The sequence below is a fragment of the Nannospalax galili genome, unplaced genomic scaffold (genome assembly GCF_000622305.1).
Source record: "Nannospalax galili isolate Female #2095 unplaced genomic scaffold, S.galili_v1.0 scaffold263, whole genome shotgun sequence".
NCBI classification, from domain to species: domain Eukaryota; kingdom Metazoa; phylum Chordata; class Mammalia; order Rodentia; family Spalacidae; genus Nannospalax; species Nannospalax galili.
The window spans coordinates 889,020-912,746 of NW_008350402.1; the positions used below are offsets into that span (position 1 = coordinate 889,020).

General features: G+C 47.2%; 1 protein-coding gene across 2 annotated transcripts in view; it reads left to right on the forward strand.

Moving 5' to 3' along the window:
• Positions 1-23,727, forward strand: part of Shb (SH2 domain containing adaptor protein B) — a 132,521-nt gene that overhangs the window by 67,661 nt on the left and 41,133 nt on the right. For both annotated transcript variants that reach the window (XR_003851837.1, XM_029570722.1), the window contains exon 3: positions 20,612-20,827. Coding sequence is in view for 1 of the 2 variants with exons in the window: in XM_029570722.1 (XP_029426582.1) it covers positions 20,612-20,827 (216 nt within the window). In the remaining variant the exon portion in view is untranslated. The remainder of the gene's footprint in view (positions 1-20,611; positions 20,828-23,727) is intronic.

Below are 23,727 nucleotides of genomic sequence, written 5' to 3' on the forward strand. Positions count from 1 at the left end.
TCAGGGTTTGGGTGGAGCCTCAGAAAATGAGCAGGCAAGAGGGAGGGGGACTGCTGGGTAGCTGAGAAAGGGACCAGCATAGTGGCTCTCAGAGCTCACCAGTGGCTTCGTAGGAGCTGAGCCGATATCATAGCTGACTCCTGAGGGTTATGTGGTTGTGGAGGTTGTGTTAGAAAGAAGGAAAAGATGGATTTGCAAGTGGAGTGCCTGCCTAGCCACAGCCAGAGGTGGAGAGAGATGCCCTTAGTGGCCAGTGTGAATGGCCAGTATGACTACAGCTTCATGCCTTGTGAGGACATGTGGCTGCCAGGATGTTCAGTGACCGAGGTTCTCCAATCCCTACAGGAATTGGGCTTTATCCTGAGGTGGTCTAGAGTTACTTCCCACCCGTCAACTTATCTTTACTCTGGATTACATTATTGAGGTCACTGGGATTCTGCTGATAGCTGGTAAGCACTGACCCATGTGGCATAGAGTCATCACATAGCATTTCTGTTGTCTAAAACTGAGGTCAAGGGGCTGGAGAGCTGGCTCAGCAGTTAAGACCATTGGCTGTTCTTGCAAAGGACCTGGGTTCAATTTCCAGTAACCCTCATGGTGGCTAACAACCATCAGTAACTGTAGTTCCAGGGGATCAGATGCCCTCTTCTGACCTTCGTGGGCATTCCATACATATATACATGCAGGCAAAATGCTCATACACATAAAAAAATAATAATAATGGGTCAAGGGGGAAAATTAATTCAGGGTAAAAAGTTGCATACATGGCAGTTTTTAAGGCTGGTGCTAGAAATGTGTTAGGATCTGGGTTGACTAATTGCCATTAGACTAGGACAGATAATCAACACTGTTCCCTGTTCCAAAGGGGCAGTAGGCCTCACCAGGGTGGTCACAGGCAGCCCTTGGAGGAGGTGAGATCTAAGCTGGGCTCAAAACCTTGGGGTACTGAAAAGGAGCTGGAAAGGAAAGTCACTGCTGGTGGGTGGAAGCAAGATCTGACCTCAGAGCAAGCACAACAGTGGCCACCCTGGGGTTGTCCCTCTGAATCTGTCCAGTGTTCAGGGGCTAGGAAGCCAGCCAGTGTCCTGGAGATAAGGGTTGTAGACTCTTACACAAGTGTTCACTGACTAACCGTTTATATTTCAACCAACTGCCACTTTATTTAAGTACTGCCCTCAGAGCTAAACAGGCCATGCAAACTGAGCACATGTATATAACATGGTCTGAATTCTGCGTGCTCTTTGGCTTGGTATCTGGGACCCTCCATGTATGAATTAGACAGGCTTCAAAGCCACCCTCCAGAGGTGTGGGTTCTCCCTGCCACAGGCTTTTGTGACCTGAGCCCAGCTGAGCCAGGTTAAAAACCTGGGAAGCTGGGGCTGGAGAGATGGCTCAGTGATTAAGAGCACTGACTGCTCTTGCAGAGGACCCAGGTTCGATTCCCAGCACCCACATGGCAGCTACAAACCATCCTTAACTCCAGTTCCAGGGGAATCTAAAACCCTCTTCTGACTTCCGCAGCATTGCACGACACGGGTGCACTCACATACATGCAGACTATACACTCATACACATAAAATTTAAAAAAAAAAAAGAAAAAGAACCTGGGAAGCTTTACTTAGATATCAAGGGAAGTTCAGATTTCCTGGAAATTCAGATGCTCGATCAAGCCCCGTGGATAGGTGGCCCACAGTTTCCCCAGGTGGCTGCCCTGCCTGGCTGACAGGGGCACACAGCATGGCACTCATTTCAGTTTGGACACTTTTCAAAACAGCCATTTCAAGTTGTCCGCCTCATAGAAGAGTCTTCGTGGAGCATGGGGGTGGGCACCATTTTAGACGGCAGGAGCCTCCTGATGAACCTGTAAGAAGAATTAGTTGCAAATTAAAGCCCCAGGAAACAGAATGATTTGACCTATTACACGGAACTGCTGGATGGGGCCAACTGGATGTTAAAAGACATCTGTCTGAGATGATGGTTTGGGTCTTGGAGTAATTGATCCTAAGTCATTCCTTTTGGAAGGTAGAAGGGAATACACTTGAGGGTCCTAGTGATAGCCACCTTCTCTGTGGAGTAGGTAGGAGCGGTGGGGCACTGGCCAGCTCAGTTGGCCTGTGATGTGAGCACCTTGTAAGGGCTTGTGAGTTTTCTAGCTACCTTTTCCCTATTCCTAATTTGGAGCACCCCCTATCCCCATCTCTCCTTCCTGGCTCTTCATATTATGCCTTCTCTTATTAATGTACTTGATGTTGTCAGAGCTACCTTTTCCCTATTCCTAATTTGGAGCACCCCCTATCCCCATCTCTCCTTCCTGGCTCTTCATATTATGCCTTCTCTTATTAATGTACTTGATGTTGTCAGTGATAAAAGCAAACTAGACAGGAGTCTCCCCCAGTTGAGGAGGAATGGTTGGGAGACTATCCAGCAGTATCTCTGAGGCTCTGTCCTCCCTCAGACTTGGAGCATGCTATGACCACTCTTTTCACAGACTGGCAGGTGGCCAGCCAGCTCTCTTTCAGAACTGGAGATAAGATTTGAAAGAGCAGAATAACTTCTTAGTTAAGGACATAAGACAGGTGGTTGAGATACTGGGCCTGGTGGCAGTGGATATCCATGCTAAAGGACGCTCCACCCAGGAGTTTAAAGATTCCTGGTGATGGAGGTGGGAGGTTTCTTATCTCTTGGTCTCTGTAGGAGGAGGAAGATGAGTGAGAAGCCTGTGGTCATCCGGCATGTGGCCAGTGCCTCCTTGTCAGGGGCCGTGAGTGAAATCTGAAGTGCGTGTCTGTGTGGCAGCAGCTGTACCTGGACAGCTGCCGCCTTCCCCTCAGGCTCTGGCCAGCCCTTGCCTCTCCCCGTGCTGAGTGAGGAAGCTCGTCTGGCAGCACCACTCAGCTGTCATACCACATCAGTGGTTGTAGTTCCCAGCTCAGGAAAATATGCCAGACGCCAGCAGATGATGTACTTAATGAAGCACTGGGGAAGAGCAGCTCAGCTCCAGAAAGAAGGTTTTGAGATGCAACACCAAGGTGCTCCTTTCCGCAGGGCTGGGTGGCTGCTGCCGTGCAGAACTGTGTCAAACTCTTGAACCCTCAGAATTAGATTGTATCTTCTCAGAACCTTGTCAGAATCCTTAGAGGGGAAAATATGAAAAATATTGAACTGAGGGCTTGAAGTTGATTTTATTGAGGGGCCCTGTCCAAAATGAAATGGCATGTCCTCTCCTGTGGACTTGAACCAGCTAGACTGGCTGTGAGTCATGTGTACCAGATGTCAGCTAGGAACGAGGTTGTGCTACTCTGCCCGTGTGTGTATATTCCTCCCTAATGTATAACATCTGCACAGGGTTTTATGGTTTACAAGCCGCTTTTATATCCTTTGTCTGGTTTTATTTTATAACAGTCCCATGAAGTCGATATTAATTTTCTCCCCACTCTATGACTGAGCCTACGGGGCTGCGCTGGGGCAGGCCCCTGATCAGAGTCATGAGCTGGTATATGGCAGAGCCAGGGGCTGAACCCAGGTCTCCCTATGCCCACAGGTACGTAGAGTTGTCTCCATATTCCATGACCTGGGATCAAAGAGAGAACACTTAACCATTTGCATTGGACTTGCATTTATTCTAACATGAATGGGGTTGAAAGGTGAACGAGGGGTGGGATTGAGTAGAGTGCTTGCACAGCACATGTGGGACGTAGAGGGCTAGGGAATGGAAGAGAATAATACCTACATGCCTCATACTCCTTGTTTGTTACTCACTGAGCCTGCTGACCCCATCCAGCTGTGGAGCTGTGGGAACCCAGAAAGGTTGGAGGGCTTGCCAGGATCGCCAGCTAAAAGGCCGGGATTCAATCTGGGTGTCCAGAGTACCTTCTGTTTGCTCATGTCTTAGTACCGCTATAATCACATCTAAATATAGACACAAAGAAAACAGTTTATGAAAGGATTATTGAGTAAATAAATGAACAATTGAGATCAGCAGGCCACTGAAGTTTGGTCACTTTGCAGATAGGAAGCTGCAAGAGAGCAGGGTGGCTATCCAGAGTCTGCTGCCAGAGCTGGGCCTGACCCCCCTGGCCTGCAGTCACCTATTACTCCCTAGCCCACTTCCCACCCACTGAATTGTTAGCTCTCAGACAAGCCTTCATGTTGTGGGGTTCAAGTCTTTAGAATGCTCTGGGGTTGACCCCAGCTCTATGTTACCAGCTTCCTGACGGGAAGAGAATTTCAGGTTGTAGAATATAAGCAACTTCCTTCTACCAGCACGATTGTCATCCCAGGCTCACAGTTGAAATGCCTTATTTCCCACATTCATCCTCCTGGTTATTTTTAGGTGGGAATTTCCTATTTTGTGGTTCATCACACTTTGGCCTCCCTGCCTAGCTGGGCTTGTACTTTTTGTCTGGCAGTGGTGTTGGAGCTGCCTTATTTTTAGTCTGGCTTTTCTTCCTGCAGCTTCCTTTTTCTTCTCATTTAGCATACGCATACATACTCAAATAGGCGTCCTTCCCCATCCCACCCTTAGTTCTTATTTACTAGGTCACATAACTCAGTCCAAGAAGCAAGTGCTGCACTTCATCTTAACCCAGAAGAAAGGAAGAGGCAGTGTTTTTAGCAGATCTCCAGGATCTGCTTGTAACACAGGATGCTGCTTGCCTTTTTATTAAAGTCTTTTCTCCTGTCATTCACCTTGTCTGCCTCTAGTTTTGGTCTGAGACACTCCATGTATACATGGGATAAGAAATGCATACATTGACTGCTAAAGGGCCTGGAGAGTCGGGGGCGGGCAGGGGGAGAGAGAAGAGCGAGACGTTTGATTCTAGCCAAAGGCGTCCCACAGGTGGCACTTGCCATCAGACCACAGTTGATGAATTAACCATACTGTTGTCATTCAGTTTATTTATATCATGGGCTGGGCATGGTGGCATATGCTTGTAATCCCAGCATTTGGGAGGCTGAGGTGTAGCATTGCCTCTGGAGGCTATTCTGGCTTCATTTCTGTGGCTGTAACAAGTTATCTTGACAAAAAGCAACCTAGGGTAGAAAGGGTTTACTTTAGCTTACAATTCCAGGTTACAGTCCGTCACGTGGGGACATCAAGGTGGCAGGAACTTAAAACCTTCACAGTCAGGAGCAGGGCGAAATGAACATGTACACTTGCCTACTTGTGCTCAGCTCAGTTTCTCCAGTCTTAACGGTGCAGGACCCCTTGCTTAGGAAATGGTGCCGTCCACAGTGGGCTGAGTCTCCCCAAATCAGTTAACTTAATTAAAGCAATCCCCTGCAGACATGGCCAGGGTCAACCCAATTGCTCAAGACTCTCATCTCAGGTGATTCTAGGTTGTGTCAAGTAGACAGTTAAAGCTGACCAGTACAGAGACCAGCCTGGACTACACAGTGAAAAAGTACAGGAGCTGGTGAGATGCTCAGTCGTAAAGTGCCTACCATTCAAGCATGAGGACCTGAGCATGAATTCCCTGTACCCATGTCATATCCAGACATGGTGTTTGTGGTGTTTGTACTCCCCTGGTGCTGAAGCAGGGGAGTACAGACACAGATAGATTCCCGGAGTTCATTAGTTAGCCAGTCTGGCCAAATCATGAGCTCCAAGTTCAATGAGAGACCCTATCTCAAAAAACCCAAGACCATTCAATTCACTCCAAACTTCATTTCCTGAGTTTTGAATGTGTAAATACCATACAAACTAGGAACTGTAGAATAATCACCAGGGCAAAAGCTGTTGATCCAAAGCCTGTTCCAGCAGAATGTTGTGTAGATAAGCGATTCCACAGCTGCTGTGCTAAATCGCAGATCCCACACAGGACCTTGGGCTTCTTCTCTTCCTACCTTGGCTTCAGTTTCCCCATCTGTCCAGGGACTAAGGTCAAAAACTGGCACAGTGCCTCCCTGAGCATAGACACAGGGGTTATCAGGACTGATCATAAAGAAATCTACGCTGTATTTGCAACTTTCTTCAAGAAACTGAAGAGGATGGCACATTTTAAACCAACTTGGGCTACAAAGACCCAGTCTCAAGGGGTTGGGGGGAAGGTGCCCTGGATTAGAAAATTCAACATTCAGACATGTAGTAAAAAATGAAAAATAAATATCTCTCCTGATACAAAGATTGTTAATAATTTGTGTGTGTATATTTGCGTGTGCATGGGGGCATGTGTCGGGGTTTACAGGCTTGTATGTATGCATGTAGAGGACAAAAGATGACATCCTGTATCACTGTCTGCTTTATTCCCACGACAGCATCTTTCCCTGAACCTGAAGCTTACCCTTCTGTCTAGGTTGGCTGGCCAGCCAGCCATGCAATCCACCTGCCTCTGCCCCTAATGCTAGCACATGCTAACTATGCTCACACAGGTGCTGAGCATAGACTAGGGTTCTCATGCTTGAACAACAAATGCTCTTCCCACTCAGCCAACGTAATAATTTGTATCTTCTCCTTTTTTAAAAAAAACAAATCTATTTTTTTAACTTTAAAAATTACATTTATTTGTGTGCACACACATGCGTGCGCATATATACCTGTGTGTGCATGTGGAGGTCAAAGGACAACTTGCAGGAACTGATTCTCCTCCCACTATGTGGGTCCTGGGGGCCGAACTCAGGTTGTAGGATTGGCTATAAGCACCTTTACCCATTGAGCCACTTCACCAACCCAATCTTTTTTAAAAAATATATTTTATTATTTTTATTTTATATGTACAAGTATATTGCCTGCATGTATGTGAGTGCACCCGTGTCGTGCAGTGCCATGGAAGTCAGAAGAGGGCTTCAGATTCCCCTGGAACTGGAGTTAAGGACTATTCATAGCCGCCACGTGGGTGCTGGGAATTGAACCCAAGTCCTCTGTAAGAGCAGTCGGTGCTCTTAACAGCTGAGCCATCTCTTAACCCTGGTTTCCTTCTTTTTAAAGCATGGATATGGATCAGTAAGATGGCTCAGTGGGTAGTGGGTGCTGGGAATCGAACCCAGGTCCTCTGCAAGAGCAGTCAGTGCTCTTAACCACTGAGCCATCTCTCCAGCCCCATAGCCCAATCTTCTTTTAGCCCCTTTCTCACTTATGAAAATAGTCATCTGTACGTACTAATATTTACATACATTGTTCTCTGCATAAATGCTGGCCTTGTCAACAGATGTTGTCTGAGGCTGTTAGTTCCTGTGGACCGCTGTGTAAGGTGACTGGGGCACAGGGTACTCCTTCATTCTCTTGTTCATAGCGAGCATCCGTGTCCATTTCTGCCTGTGGGTTTGGTGAAATAGAACTTGACACCATACAGTATTTAATTTTTGTTAAATCTACCAAGCTTACCTCTGAAAAGGCCATTTTCAGTTTATATTCCCTCCAGAGATTTGTACCATATTCCTTTCCTAGAGTAGACAAATACTGTAAAAATATTTGTTCTGTGCTAAATTCTGAATTTGTAACAGACTTGTTTATGTTGTTTTTTCAACTGGTGTTTTTTGAGCATCTGTGGAGTGAGGTTCTGTGTTAGGAATCGCAGGGGGTGTGTCAAGATGGATTAGACTTGAACCCAGCCCTCAGAAGCAGGACTGGGGTCAAGCTGAGCTTGCACATTGTTAGAAAGTGACAGCAGTTTTAAGGCCCCCCATGGGCAGAGCACAGACTGATAGTGTTAGATTCATTTTTGAGTCCCTCACCATCTCTAGCACACAGTGGGAGTCAGTGAGTACTCCATGTCCGAAATCGAGCAGAAACTTGGACTTGACTCGGGCTGCCGCATCATTTCAGGCTGGGTCACTGTGGGCAGTGAGATGGAAGTGAAGACTGTTTCTTCTTGCAGTGTCACAGTGCCTCAGCTTGGCTTCTGGAAATTGATGACACCTTTCACAGTGATAAGTCTCTACAGAACACCTTTTCAAGGCCCCAGGGAGAAGCTGTTTGGTTTCTTCTACATCATTCCTTCCAGACACTGTTTTCCACATAATTTTTTGGCTACATGGACAGTGTTGTCTGTGAGCTGCTAGTAGAAAGGACCCGCTGGACTGGACAGCAGCAGCCTTCAGGTTCCTGACTCTGTGCAGCAGCACTCCCACCCCCAACCCCCATGCCCCTTCCATCTCCCATTCCTCTCTGAAACAAAATGCCTAATGGGGTCTGTTGTGTTGTGACACTGAGAAATACAAGAGGGAACAGTAGAGCTGGAAAAGCTAGAGAGAAGGAATTGTAAAGCCCTTTAATCAGGAACAAAGTTGATTTCTCACCCTGTGACTTTGGCAAGTCCCTCAGTTCTGGTTTTCACATTCCCCTTGGTAAGTGTGTGTGGCGGCTCTGCATGCCAGGATCCTTCTTGCAGTTGGTGACTACAAGAACAAATGGTACAGAGGGTTTTATGGGCTGTGGAACGATATGTAGAATGAGGAAGTGTTCCTTTTGCTAAGGTTGGGTTAGACCTTGGCTGGTGATATCATTTCTGGGCCAGGTGAAGATCCTGACCAGAGAGACTGGTGGTCACTCCTGGGCTAAAGCTGAAGCTCTAGGTCAGGAAGTGCTGTGTGGGCCTCCAGTCTAAGAACTAAAAGACCTGTTCTAAGAGATTCTGAAGTGAGAAAGGCCCCCAAGATCATCTGCACCCCTCTTACCTCACCTCTGAGGGATCTCAGTCTTTAAAGGACTGGGTAGTGAGCCAAAGTCACACAGCTGGTGAGCGGAGGGCCAGGCTGGTCCCAGGCCAGGAGCCTCACTGCCTCTGTCCAGAAGGCTAAAGTTGCCTGTCAATCCCCTTGGGGGGGGGGTAGGGTGAGGTGGGATTAGTTCCTCCCTCATCAGGAAGACTAGGCAGAATACTTGCCAGATTTTACCAGGTGTCTTCTGCCAGACAGCTGCACTGGGCATGGGGTGTGATGCCAGCAACACTTCCCTCAGTAGGAGGCAATGACTCCATGAGCAGTCCCAGACGGACAGGTAGGGTTTGACCAGTGTGGCTAGGAAACTATCAGGTATCAAAAGGTGCCTCAATTTAGGTGACTGGAGCCACTAGCTACAGGTAAAAGGGAAGGGTCATCCAGAAGAGGGGCCTAGCTGTCCTGAAGGGTGGCCCCTGTACCTGCTGTCAGTTTGTAGTGCTGCAGGACTGGGGACCAGTACATGGGTTGGCTGCCTGTGCAGCTTCCAGAACGTGCTGAGTCCCTGATGGACAAGTCTGCCTCGGGACACTGCCCTTATTTTCCTGGAAAACTGACCTTAATGATGCCTGTAGGGACCTACATGTGGCCTTGCCAGATAATCCTCCTCAGGGCTGGGCGGGACCACCCTGACTATGGGCCAGAGGCAGGAAGGTGGCTTGCCTGCTGTCACTCAGCTTGGCGAGAACTGCTCCCTCCAGGACAGCCCTTGCTGACCTCAGTTCTTGTTCTTTTTTGTGCCCAGTGGAGTGGAGGAAATGCTGACTTCTGCTGGAAGGTAGGCGTAGGTGGCAAGTGACTAGGAGCTTAGGCTCTGGAATCCGACTGCCTCTATTCACCAGTCACTCTGTGGCCTTCATAAAATGGCCAGGCCTATGAGTTACCACTTCCTAGTTGTGAGAATTAAATGAGAAACTGGATGTACTGTGTGTAGCACAGACCTGGTACCCAGTACTCAGAGTGGCATTACTGTATAATTGCAAGTTTTCTTTCAAACCCTGCCCAACTATTTAAGCTGCAAACTTTTAGTCTGAGAGGGTTCTGTGGCTCCTCCAGAGTTGGCTCTGAGCCTCCATGAGGACATGAGCTGTTTGGTAAGGGATAACACTCCCACAGGGTACAGACTGTAGCTGGGTCTGGTCTGGCATGAAAGTGCCTTCTTTGTGGCTTTATCACATTAGAGAGGGGCTCTAGGCCCTTAGGAAGCCAAGAACTCATTGTGCCCAGCAGACTGGAAGATTGCCTTAGAGGGCCACTGGCTTTCTGTACCAGGACAGTCCTGATACACTTTCATCTGACTCTGTTTGCAGAGACTGTTGAGTTCCTGCTATACCCTGGCCTCTGTCTGCAACATGGGGAGTCTGGGAATACCCACCCTCTCAAGATTGTCCTGAGGATGCTGGTGCCCCCACCAGCCTGACCCTGGCCCTTCACCCCAGTTTTAATGCTGATTCTATGTTTGGGGGCTCTGTCCAGGAGCATGTTAATTATTAGTCTTTGAACCCTGAGCATGCTCTGTCCACCTCTTGAAAATGCAGCCCTGAATGTTGGGAGAGTCCAACCTTAAGGTCTCAAAAACTGAGTACTGCACTGTTCCTGCTGATTCATAGAAGGGTTTGGTTTGTGTCTATGAAGGCACAGACCTGACTGGGGCTTCTGCCCACTGTTTCTAGTTTCCTGATAGATGTCTTTACTTCTCATCCTGGGCCTCAGTATCCTAGTAGTTACTCCCCCTGTCTACCTCATGAGCATTAGGCTTAAGATCTTACAAGCTATTTAAATTCTCCATCTTTATTCTCTCCATGATTTTGTTCTTACCTGTCCTGCCTCTGTTGTCCTTTTTCCCAGTGGCCTGACCCATACCTATCCTGTTCCACTCATAGACCACCATTCTCTTCTTGTGACACCAGGTAGGTCCCTTGATTTTGCTGACTCATAGACTCCGCTTACATGAGGACTTGAGGTTCTGTGAGACACCACCTCCTATATGAAGTTTCCTAAATTCCTGGGACTGGATTTACTTTCTACCTCTCCCAGCTACCAATGCATGTACCACTCTAGGATACTTGAAGGCAATCAAAACTGGGCTAGGCCCAGTGTTGCCTCTGCATCTTTTTGAGCCTCAGTTTCTACATTGTACATTGTAGTCCAATTGAATATTCAGAATGCTTGGGACCAGAAGTGCTGGGGAGTGGGAGTATTTTATAGATTTAGGGGTATTTCTGTATACTGGGACCCAAGTCTAAATAGGAAATTTATGTGTAATTCACACATACCTCCCAGGCATAGCCTGAAGGTAATTACATAGGATATTTCCAATGTGCCTACATTCTGACTACAGCCTATCATACACAGCGAGGTGTGGAGTTCCCCACTTGTGAGACCATATTGGCATCAAAGTTTTGGAATTTGGACTCTTAGATTGGACATACACAGTCTATATTATTCTTGTCTCTGTGTCTTAGGATGAGGAACACTTTGCTCCTAACTTCCAGTATAGTGTCTGGAAAAGCCATTATTAAACTGATGCTTATGGATGAGTTCAAGGAGGGCCAGCAGCTCTGACACCTTGCAGGTGCTCAGCATCTGGCATAGGGTCTGGTGTAATGCTTAACAGGGGCTCTCTGAGTGCTTGAGAAGAAAAAGGAGACAGGATTCCCACTTACCTATAAACTCACAATAGACTTTGAATGAAGGTGTTGGATCTGGGACCATAGCACAGCAGTTATGAGTACTTGCTGCGGGGCTGGAGAGGTGGCACAGCGGTTAAGAACACTGGTTGTTCTTGCAAAGACCCGGGTTCGAATCCCAGCACCCACATTGCAGCTAACAACTGTCCGTAACTCCAGTTCCAGAGGATCCAACAGCCTCTTCTGTCCTCTGCGGGCATTGCACGACACTGGTGCACTTACCTACACGCAGGCAATACACGCATATACATAAAATAAAAATGATAAAATATTTTTTTTAAAAAAAAGAGTACTTGCATAATCATAAGGACTAGAGTTTGGATCTCAGCACCCACATAACAAACTAGGCATCCCACACACAGCTGTTAACTCCAGTCCAGAGGGTTAAATCATAGGGAAGGTATTTTGGTTGTCATCAGGTACACAGGTTTGGTCTGCCCTCTGGTACCTCAAGCCCTATCATTGGACAGATAACCAAGGAATGGGGGCAAATGGGGTTTCCTGGCACTGGACTTAGACCTTGTCTTCTCTCCTGGGTTGAACACAAAAGAGAAAATTGTACAGGTTTGCTAAGTAGCAAACTGTAGGAACCATTGTTCTAGGTTCCATACCTTTACTTCTGTTAAGTCCAGTTTCTGCCAAGTGTTTTTGTGCATGCCTATGAAAGAGATGCCAATAAATGTCCACTTAGTCGTCCACCTCCTGTCTTTAGATTACTCCAGAAGCTGGACTAGATCAAAGAGGAGGACATGGGCCTGTGTGTGGAGGATTGGATTGTCTCCAGATCCTGTCTCTGAACTGCCCTGCCCTGCCCTTTCTGACCTGCACTGTCCACCTCAAAAACCTCCTAATGTCTCGGTCTTCCTGTCTGCAGCCTCCAAGAAACACCTGAACACCAGTGTCTGTGCAAATACTGCAGTTAGGGAGACAGTCTTTCTCCAGCAGGTGTTTAAACAGATCAGATGAGGAAGAAGCCTTCTGTCTCCCTTTGTTGTGGTACCCTGGCACTGGTCTGGGTTTCGGCTGCGTGTCTAATTAGGAACAGCTGCTTGCCATAGCTCATCACTTGCTCTGAGGTGCCGGATGTGCTTTTGAATACTTCAGAGGCCTGCCCTAAATAGAGGCCCCTGCCTCCTGAGATTAAAACAAGACAAGCTGATAAAGAAGGTATCAGCATCTGGGACATGGGAGAAGAGCCCTGGTCCAGGAGTGTGGGGTCTTCAGGCCTCTTACATACTTCCTTAGGCCTCAGATTCCCCATATGTGCACTATGGTGATAGGATATACCGAGACCTCCCTTGTGTGTTCACATTGCTTACAAACACTGATCCAGATCAACTCAGACATGAACATGTTAAACTGCCCAGGTAGCCACTGAAATTGGAAGTTGTGGAGTCAGAAGTGCAAACGGGCTCAGATGTTGGTGTTAAAGTCCCTCTGATTCCAAGGCAGGGTTGGTCTGTCTAGTTTCAATAGGTAGGCCTCTGAGGCTCTGAAGGCAGAGGGCAGTCTCAAGTCGTCTTTGAGTGGGGCTCCAAGGATGCCCCAGTGTAACTGAAATGACTCTCGGAGTGTTTTCTTTGTACGAGGCATCATTGTACGCACTTGACATGTATAGCTTCGTTGTGCTCATAGCATCTTTCCAAGTTGTTGTGTCCTATCCAGAGATGAGGAAACTGAGGATGCTTGTCCCAGGTCAAGCAGGTCTTGGAACAAGGGTTCAGTCAGGCCAAGCAGTCTGGCAGGATCAGTGGTTTTGGCTGCTGGGTGATTCTTGGCTTCTGGACCCAGGGTTTTGCCTCTTTCCAGGGGCTCCATATGGGGTAGCCTGGTCCATAGCAAGTGCATCCTTCTAGTAACAACAGACCTTCCCGACCTCACTTGGGACTTAGTCTCATTCACCCATAGCCCTGGTATCTTGAGCATAATTCTGCTTGGCTGCACAGGAAAGGTCAAATGGTGGGGGGTTCTGGTGGCATGGCCTGGTGTGTTCATCCCTGGAAGATAAGAGGTTTCTTAGGTTGAGAGTGACAGCAAGACTTAGAAGTGGAGGCCCCCTAGCACCACATCCCTACTGAGCTCTGCTTCCCTGTGATCTGGGGACTCCTATGGATTCTCTGATAGGCCTGGCTGGGACAGTTAGAGGTGAGGGGCTGCTACCAATGCTGTCATTTCCTGGGAGGATCCTGCATACTTATGCCACTCCACCCAGCCCTACCCAGCCCAGAGGTTCCTGGCAGCCTCTTCCTGCTCTGACAGGCGCCCTACCCCCCTACCCCCGGCCTCCAGAAGCATACCACCCTCTTGCAACTTCATCTCCCCAAGGCATCTATAGGCCCTCCAGTCCCCTGGGCCTCTTTCATGTGCCCATTTTCTCTGCCACAGCACTGTGCATGATGACCTCAGCTCTAAATTCTTCAGGGCCTTCACAGGTTCACAGGTTAAACATCAAAGCTGCCTCTTTGTTCTTGGGTTGTAGCATCAAGTCCTATTAAGGGACCTGGGTCACGTCTGGATTAGGGCCTCTGGCTCTCTTCCTGAGGGGCATTCCATCTTCTCCCATAGTGGGGTCAGGAAACACTGACTGTAAATGTGAGGGCAGGTGGGTGTCAGAACTGCTGGAGAAGGCCCGATGTATCTGAGATGGGAGCTCATTTCCTTGGCTGCCACTTCCCAGAAAGTGAAGCTACTCAGTCTTTCCTGAAGGGTAAAGATTCCTGATGGTAGGTAAAAAGGTAACAAAAGGCATTGTTTTAGTTTTCTTGCTGATAAAAGATATTTATCATGAAGTATGTTGCATTTTATTTCTTACTTAGATACATGTCTTCTTTCAAGATACAGATTAAAGACTGTCTATATTAAGAAATTTATATATAACAAGACTGTGTAGTAGGAATCAAAGTCTATATTGAAAAGCTGACTGAATCTACTCATCACCTAAGTTAATGTAACCACTGAAGTTAACCATCAAAATTAACTCAGTTTCCATGCAGTTCCTGGTCTGCACCCAGCAGGTTCCCTCCCTCCTTCATCTCCCAATTATCAGTAATGACTCTGGCTTCTTCAGCCCTTCAACACTAGCCAAACAAAAAGGAGGAGGCATGCAACAGAAATGTAAGTGGCTGCACATAATGGTTTAGCTACCTGGGAAGACAATTTGGCAATTTTTTTCCAAAAGTAAACATCCTTTAAAAAAAAAAAAAAAAAAAGACAAGATCTCAATTATGTAGCCCTGGCTAGCCTGGAGCTTGATGTGCAGACCAGGACAGCTTGAAATTCAGAGACCCACCTGCCTCTGCCTCACTAGTGCTGGGATTAAAGGCATGCTATGCGCTAACCATACTCTTACATGATCTTGCACTCATACTACACAGTACTTACCCAAAGATATTGTACACTTATATCCACACAAAAATATGCACACGATGTTTAGTACAATTTTAGTTATAATTGCCAAAATTCAGACGTAGACAAGACATCCTTCAGTAGGGTGACTGGATAAACTCTAGAACATTCAAACAATGGAGTATTTTTGAAATATTAAGAAGTAAGAGGACTGCCAGGCATGGTAGCACACCTTTGATCCCAGCACTAGGGATCTCTGTGAGATCAAGGCCAGCCTGGTCTACATAGCAAGTTCCAGGCCAGCTGGAGCTACAGGGAAACCTTGTCTCAAAACAAATAAAGAAGTGAGGAGGTTGGAGAGATGGTTCTACAGTTAAGAGTGCTTGCATGGACATAGCCTCACACAGATACACATATACACATGATTAAAATAAATCTGAAAAACAGTGAACTGTTGAGCCACAGAGACCAAAAGAAGAAAATGAAGAAAATTAAAAACGCATTTTACTTAAGAGAAAGAAGCTAATCTGAGGTTACATACAGCCTGAGTCCAATTGCATGGCATTCTAGAAAAGGTAAAATTAGGGAGTTGGGGGGGGAAGGCCAGGGATTGCCAGAAGTTGAGGCAGGGGGAGAATAGAGGCTAGGGAGAAGTACAGAGGACATCGATGCCAGTGGAAATGCTATGGAGTTCTGTGGTAACAGTGGAAGAACACCACTATATAGTCACCTAAACCCACATTTACACCCTCACAGAAGCCCCAGGCTGTATGCTATAATGGAGTCACATTCCTTAGCTATATAACAAGGCGGCTACTCTGGTGGAGTGTGTTGATAATGGAGAAGCTGTGTATGATTAGGGGCAAATAGGGTACATGAGGCAGCTCTCTTCTGTTCACTTTTGCTGCAAACCTAAAACTGCTTTAAAGAAGTCTTATTTAAAGCTGGTTATGGTGGTACATACCTTTAATCCCAGTACCCAGGAGGCAGAGGCAGGTGGATCTGTGGTGAGATCAAGGGCCAGTCTGGTCTACATAGCAAGTTCCAGGTCAGTCAGGGCTACGCAGTGAGACCTTTCTGAAAAAGAAGGGAAAATAAATGGCGGGGGGGTGAGTTGGTAAGTACAGGAGTGTAGCTTGCTGTCAGTCCTGAAACTGACAACATCACAGTCTCATCACATCCTCCCCAAGAGGCTCCTCATCTGCGTGGAGCTTGGCCTGTCCTGGTTGCCCCCTATTTCCTCCCTGGATTATCATATATGAGCCTGGCTTCTTCAGCCCTTCAGTAGCCTCCCTCCAACTTTCTTGGTAAACATGACAGAATTCTTAGAGTTTCTTCCAAGTCTAACAGTCTTTTTTTTAAAGAATTTATTTTTTTAAATTTATTATTTTGTTATTTTATGTGCAGGAGTGTATTGCCTATATGTAGGTAAATGCACATGTGTCATGAAATGCTGCAGAGGTCAGAAGACGGCATCGAATCTGGAACTGGAGTTAAGGGCAGTTCGTGGCTGCTATGTGGGTGCTGGGAATCGAACCCGGGTCCTCTGCAAGAGCAGTCAGTGCTCTTAACCACTGAGCCATCTCTCCAGCTCCCAAGTCTAACAGTCTTTGATTCTATAGAAAGTGTTCTGTTCTGCCCCACCCCCAGCCCCTTTTTTCTCCATGTTTAGTTCCAGTTGAAAACCTTTCTACTCTAGAGGTTAAGAGAAATCCCCACCCTGTCAATTTAATGTTTCTGCTTGCTGCCTACAAGGCATGAAATCACAGCCTGCCACTCAGTATTGAAGGAAGTTTTCCTTGAATATATAGTTGATGCTGTCTTGATAACTTGTGACTTATATGTAGGTACCGCTGGGCGTGGTGGTGCACACCTTTAGTCCCAGCACTTGGGAGGCAGAGGCAGGCAGATCTGTGTGAGTTCAAGGCCAGCCTGGTCTACATTGTGAGTTCCAGGACAGCTGGGGCTACAGGGAGACCTTGTCTCAAAAAGACCAAAAAAAAAAAATCAAAAACAAAAAAACATGCAGGTACCAGCACCTCCTATAAGATCAATCTTGGGCCTCATTAATAAGTGGGAGTGGTGTGGTTATGAGACAGGAGACAACAGTGTCCTACAGCAGTGTCCTGCAGGTGGCCTGGCATAGTGGCCTTGTCTTGCTGGACCTCTTGGCAGCCTCTTCATAACAGCCAGCCCAGCTGCTGGAGAGCCCCAGCCTGCCTAACGTCAGTGTTCCTGCCTTAATTATATTTTTTCTTTACTAGTATTATTCACAACAACTTTCAAAACTAATTACACAGCAGTTTTTCCCTCTGCTCAGAAGCTGTTTGCCTTCCTGTGTCAGGGTATCCTGTATCAGCTCTTTAGTCCTGTGTGTCTGTTTTGGGACGTTGCTGTCATTCAAGTTTAGATGTTACAGGCAAAATGTGCCATGCTAGTTTTGGAAAAAATTCCTAAGCAAGGAGCAGAATTCCCTTTGTGGGGTTGTTCATATTGCCAGGAATTGTTTAGGAAGCTTACATTATACACTTTGGGTCTCAACATATAAACATTTCTGTTTTTTACTTTTTAGTTTAACTTAATTTCATGCACGCTTTCCCTTGTAGCTACCTTATCTTCCTATCTATCATTTTAATGACTGCTTAGTATTCCATCCAGTTAACATGCCATAATTTACTTAACTGTTCCCTATTGTTGGGCCCTTAATGAAAATTTGAAACCACCTTGTGGGGGGGGGGGGGTTAATGATTACCACAATGACATCCCTGCCTTAATTGCATGCTGTTTTAGATCCAGCTTTGGTAAGGTGCTGGTGCTTATAACAGCAAATCCTGTGTGAGAGGTGTATCACAAGTCCCTCTGATTGGATAGCTAATCTGTTCTCTGCACATTTTCCTATTAGGCTGGTATTTATGTAGCAAGCCTGTCTCTTTGGAATATTGCATAATACTAACTGTGCATTTCCGGGCACTTCATCACTGGCATCTGGCACTTTCACAGCTTAATGGGAATTTGGGGGGTACAGAGTGGTGTTTGGCTGTCAGTTTTTGCGCGTTTACCTCCCCACATTTACTCTGCAGGGAGGGGCAAGGGTCTCATAGACGTGCATCTGTGAATTGCTTTCTGCCCTTAGAGAAAGTGACAATTCACTTGAAAGGTACTTTGTCACTATGGAGGATACTAAGTGGTTGTTGATCCTACCTGTGAGGAGGTGAAGAGGGTGGTTTTCAGCTGTCAGTCTTCCTAGCTGCCCCCCAGTGTCCTCAGGTTTTGTGTCCTTCAAGTAGGAAGCTAGCATTTGCTCCTCAGAACCAGGGAGAGAGCTTCAGATATCAAGGACCCTGCCCCCCAAAGCAGTAAGTAGACCACATGGTTTGGTAATGAAGTAATTTATAAAATTGCACACAGGGCTTTACAGTTGGTCCTCTTTCCCTGCTCTTTTTCTCTTCCTCTCTCTGAACAAAGGGAAACATGATTCTACATGACCCATAAAAGCCACATTTTACCAATATATAGAGACACATCTTGGGAGACATGTTTTTAAGTGACCAGAGAACCACAGTTGGAAGGCTTTTTCCCTGTTCATCTCCTCCCTTCCTAGAGGAAGAAAATTCTTATTTTCAGTTGTTTCTGCCTGCATCGCCACAAGCTCTCTAATGTTCGCAAATCTTCCTTTTCTGTAGAGAGAAAGCAAGCCCCGGGCTCCCTCCATGTGGCACCCAGTAGTGCTAGCCAGTGGGTTTGCTCCTCATTCGTTTTTTTGTGTGTTTAGCATCCATTTTCAGCAAGAGATATGGCTTCTGAGGTAGTTACAGAAACTAACTTTACTTTTTAAATGAATTTATCTACTTAACGAATAAGGTGGTGGTACTGGAAAAGACAGACGCCATGAAGTTGGGATAGGACTCAGTGAAGTTTGGAAAATACCAGCATAAAAGTTAATGTAGTCCATGCCGGGCAGTGGTGGCGCACACCTTTAATCCCAGCACTGGGAAGGCAGGGGCAGGTGGATCTCTGTGAGTTCGAGGCCAGCCTGGTCTCCATAGCGAATCCAGGCCAGCTGCTGCTACAGGGAGACCTTGTCTCAAAAAGACCCCCCAAAAAATTTTTTTTTAAAGTTAATGTAATCCTAAAGACCAGTGCACAGTCACTGCTTTGTGTGTTCTGTCATCTCAGTGACGTGACTGAGGGTTGTAAAGCAGAGACCACAAGCAGTTCGTCCTCTGAGGTCACTCACACATGTTTTATCAGCTGCTTGCAAGGCCTGTGGGCCTCTGCCATATCTTTATGACACTGGCTATGGTTAGGAAAGTACCTCCAGCGTACCTTGAAGTCAGTCCTGGTTTGGACCCTCAGTCCTTTTGTGCCCAGTTTCACATCCTTGAATCTAGTGCCACAGTTCAGTAAGACAGTGAATGTCCACATGCTGAAATATGACTCAGCCTTAATTCTGCCACGTGCTCCAGCATGGAAGAACCTTGGAAATAGGATGCCACGTGTAGTACGCCACTCAGAGAAGGACAAAAGCTGACTAAATTGCAGGAGGAAGTCAGCCAGAGCAGTTAGACTCAGAGAAGAGGAATGGGTTTTCCAGGGCTAGAAGAGGGGATGTGAGGAGCTAGTGTTTAATGGATACAGGGTTTCAGTTTGGGACAATGAGAAAGTTCAAGAGCTACATGGCAATAATCACTGCACAACAGTCAGTGTATTTAATGACGCTGATTTACACACTTAATAATGGCTAAAACAGAGAGTTGTTACATATACTACAATAAAAATTAAAGTTGGAGAGACAGGTGTGGTGGCCCTTGCTTGTAATTCTAGCACTGAGGAGGATGAGGCAGGAGACTCGGAAGTTCAAGACCAGCCTAAATCACTTAGCAAATTCCAGACCAGCCTGAGCTACATAGCGAGGCACTGTCTCAAAAAGAGAAAGAAATGAAAGACAGTGAGCTTCTTTTTGTGATGTGGCCTTGGCTTGCTCTGGTCCCACCACAGGAGACGCCATCCCCTTCTGCTTCTGCTTGTCAAAGCTGTCAGTTCAAATGCTGGCTCTTTCCTCCTGCCCTGCCCCTCCCACCCACCACTACTCCTGTGCCCAGTTTCCTTCACCCTCGACCTGAATGTCATGGTGATATAGGTACATGTCTCCAGAATACAGTCTCTCTAGGAGCAGCCTGAACAGCAAACCCTCTCTGGGTTCCCAGCATGAGTCCTGCCTACAGCAGGTGTTGATGATCCAAAAGCTAGTCAAGGTTCCCTGCTCTTCCAGGAAGCACTTGCATTTAGAACCCCAGCATCATCTTTCCAACTCTGCTGTATTTCCTTGAAGAAGCAGCAGCTGAAATGCCTGCTCCCTGTCTGGACAACTAGTCAGGCCTGAATGTCCTCCTCAGAAGATGTGAACCCCAGTTCCCATTCCTGTTCTGGGAGGTAGAAATAAGGCAGGCATCACCCAGCTTAGCTTCACTGGGGTGAAGAGTGGTCCAGCCAGGCCCTCACCGGAAGATTCTTTGCATGTTGGCTCTTTAATCTATGAACTGGGTGGGAACTGGAGGGTCATTTGGCCCAATGTCACCTCTATGCAGATAGGACTGCCAGGTCCCATTGGGGAAGATACCCACTCACCTGTTAAGCTAGGGGTCTAGGCAGGGTCAGAACGCACCTGCCATTTGCTGTCTGTGTCTAGCCCCTATTCTTGAAGACAGAGCAGCCAGTGGCTAGAAGCAAGGTGCTTTTGAGGATGTTAGGTTGACAGCTGTGATCTTGGGAAGCAAGTCTCATCCAGAGAGTCAAGCAGAAAGGGGTCATTCCTCTGTCCCCCTCACCTCCCTGACTGACGGCTCTAACCTCAGGCCTGTTCCTGGGCAGGGATTGCACATCCATGATATCTTTGCTTCCTTCCTTTTTGCCTGCAGAATTCCAGAGGCAGGAGAGTGTCCGGTCCCAACACAAAGGCATCCAGTTATACGACACCCCTTATGAGCCCGAAGGCCAGAGTGTGGACTCAGACTCAGAGAGCACCGTCAGCCCTCGGCTTCGGGAGAGCAAGCTGCCCCAGGATGACGACAGGCCCGCTGATGAGTATGACCAGCCCTGGGAGTGGAACCGGGTCACCATCCCTGCCCTGGCAGGTAGGAACAGTGGCCCTGCTCGAGAGGAGGTTGCAGAGCAGCAATTGGTACCCACCCGGGGTAAATGGAACATAAATGGGGTCCAGCCTGGCCAGGCAGATACTAGAGCTGTTTTGTCAACCCAGTTGAATTTTGCTGTCCTTTTTCCTAGTACCCAGGGGCTCCTCAGAGATATTATAGGTCCCTGAGGGAAGAGAGTCCAGGCCAGTGAGAAACTCCAGTCTGGCATCCAGGGTCTCCATCTGTAGAGGAGGTCCTCTTCAGTCTGCTGGTGCCCCTGTGGTCCCATCCAGTCCTGTACTACTTAGAGGGCTTCCTTTCCCAGCTGCAGCATGAGCCTTCTCAGAGCTCAAGCTGGGGTACATCTTTGTCAAACTGGCCTCCTCCAGACTAGTTTTCCAGATTCCAGGTATCCATAACTTTACCTGTGTACCACCACAGTTCTTTTGGAAAGTGGTCTGGCCATATGTCCCAAGTCAGAAACCTATGCTTTTTTTGATTCCAGTCCCACTCCTGAGACTCTATTCTAACATTATTGATCTAAAAGTCAGAAAAGGCAGTTTATAACCATGAAGAATTTGGAACTACTGGAATTTTCAATAAAAGGGATTATCTCAGTCGAGTTTTGTGCATCCATGAGGTGGAATATTGTACAGTCAGGAATAAGTGAGGATTAGAGTGCGTTCATACCAAACAAGGGAGATGCTTATGTTTAATATTAAAATGTGAAAAGCAAGATACCAAACGATTTGAATGCATTCAAGAGTTTAGGCATGTAAAAAGAGACACTGAGAGACTAATTCAATTCTTGCCATATTGAAAGTCAGGAAGGGCTCGGAGTTTTATTTGTTTAAAATTTACTTTGCCTTAAATCTCTCTCCTGTTCACACTCAGCTAGACTCTCTCCCCCTTGCTGATTCCCAGTAGTGAGCCTGACTCCTGTCCTGGGCCCCTCAGATGATGGCCTATTTTAGCACTTGCCCCTCATCACAGTTTCTGAGACATGGCATATATACTTTCCCATTCTCTTCCTGAAATGTCCTTCATAACCTTATCCTGTCCAGAGAGAGCCTGACCTCTGACACCAGGCTTGCATGTCCTCATCTCTGTGTCACGCCCTGGTACATAGCCAGGGTGCTGCAGACACCCTTGCCTCCCTTTGGAGCTTGTCAAGCTTCTCACATCATCCCAGAAATGCTTCTGTGGGTCTTAGTCTCACCTGCCAAGCTGTGGGCTCCACAAGGACAGCCTGCCTCGTTCCCCCTTTAAAACATTTTTTATTACGTGTGTGTATGTGTACACTGTGGTGCACATGTGGAGGTAACAGGACCACTTGTGGGGATTGGTTCTCTCCGCTATGTGGGTCTCCATTGAACTCGGGTTGTCAGGCGTGACAGCAAGCACTTTTCCCACTGAGCCCTCTCACTGGGCCTCTTCCCTTTTTTGCATCCCCAGCCAATAGTCAAAAATAAGACTTGGACTGGTGCGATAACTCAGCACTTAAAGGTGCTTGTCAAGCGAGCCTACCAACCTAGAACCCACATAAAAAGCCAGGTAAGGTGACAGGGGATCACCCAGAAGCTCAAGGGCCAGCTAGCCTGGAACAGAAACAAGAGATTGACAAGGTGGAAGGCGAGAACTGATTCCCAAAGTTGTCCTCTAACCTCCACATACATGCCTTTGCATGTACTCCCATGTACATACATCCCACATATATACAGACGCACACATACAATAAGTAAATGTGGGAGGGAGGAAGGAAGGGAAGGGGGAGGGAGGAAGGAACGAATGAAGAAATGAAGGAACAAAGGAAGGAAGGAATCATCTTGAGCTTCACCCCAGACCTGTGGGGTTGAATGTGTTCTTCAGGGATCCCAGGTGATTTGTGTTGACATTCAAGTGAGAAGCACTTACGCTGTAGGACAGCATCTCTCAGGAGGTGATCAGGCTGGAACTTGCCCACCCATGCCTATAGGCGGTTTCAGAACTTCTATATGTCTGTTGTTTCATAGAACTAGCTGGCAATAAGTTTCCATTCCTATAAGTGTCCGTTCTGGCCTTGGCTCGGGCCACCGATTTAGTATCTCAGGTATTTTCAGTCTGATAGAAGACCAATGCAGACTCCCCACCCCCCAACACTCTCATCAAGTCTCTTTGCTTTACTGTCCTCCATAGCACGTGCTGGCAGTGCTTATCTCAAGTAGCTTTTGGCTCTCTTCTCCCAGGGCGGAGGAGGGGGAGGCTGCATCACTCAGCACCGGCCTTCAGTCTACTTCTTATCCTCAAACAACAGTGGGTGAGAGGTAGATAGGTCACCTTTCAGGTAATGGTGACACTTTGAAGCACTTGATTGGATTGCTCAAGTGTCATCATGACCCCTTTTGTCAGCCCTGAAATGTGGCTGCTTCCCTCCTGAGTTGCTATTATATATTTATATGAGTGTACATGCACGTGGGTTGCAAGTGTTCAGGTACACATGTGCAAATGTATGCATGCGTGCCTCAGTGAGTCCCCACTGTGTTCAGGAACAGGCAGTGTTGGTGGGGCCTGTCTTTATTGCAATGCCTATTAGAAATGCCCCCAGTTTTTCTTGGGTCTTGGGAACTCTGGGTGTGTCACTGCTAGGGAACAGCTGTAGAAGATTGTTTGCTGAGCAAAGTTGTTCCCTTTTCTTTTCACCTCTTTATGTTCTGAGACTGTTTGTTCTTGTTCAGCCTGGTTGAAGAAACCTGGGTGGGGACCTTTGCCAGTGCTTTCAAATTCCTGAAAGGCATAGAGCTGGGCCCTCAAGGGGGAAGAGACAGAGACTAGGACCCAGGCAAGTGGTGAGCATTTCCGTAAGAACTGACTGTGTACAGTGAGTTTCGAATCCTTGGCGGAGGCGGGGGGGGGGGGGGGGT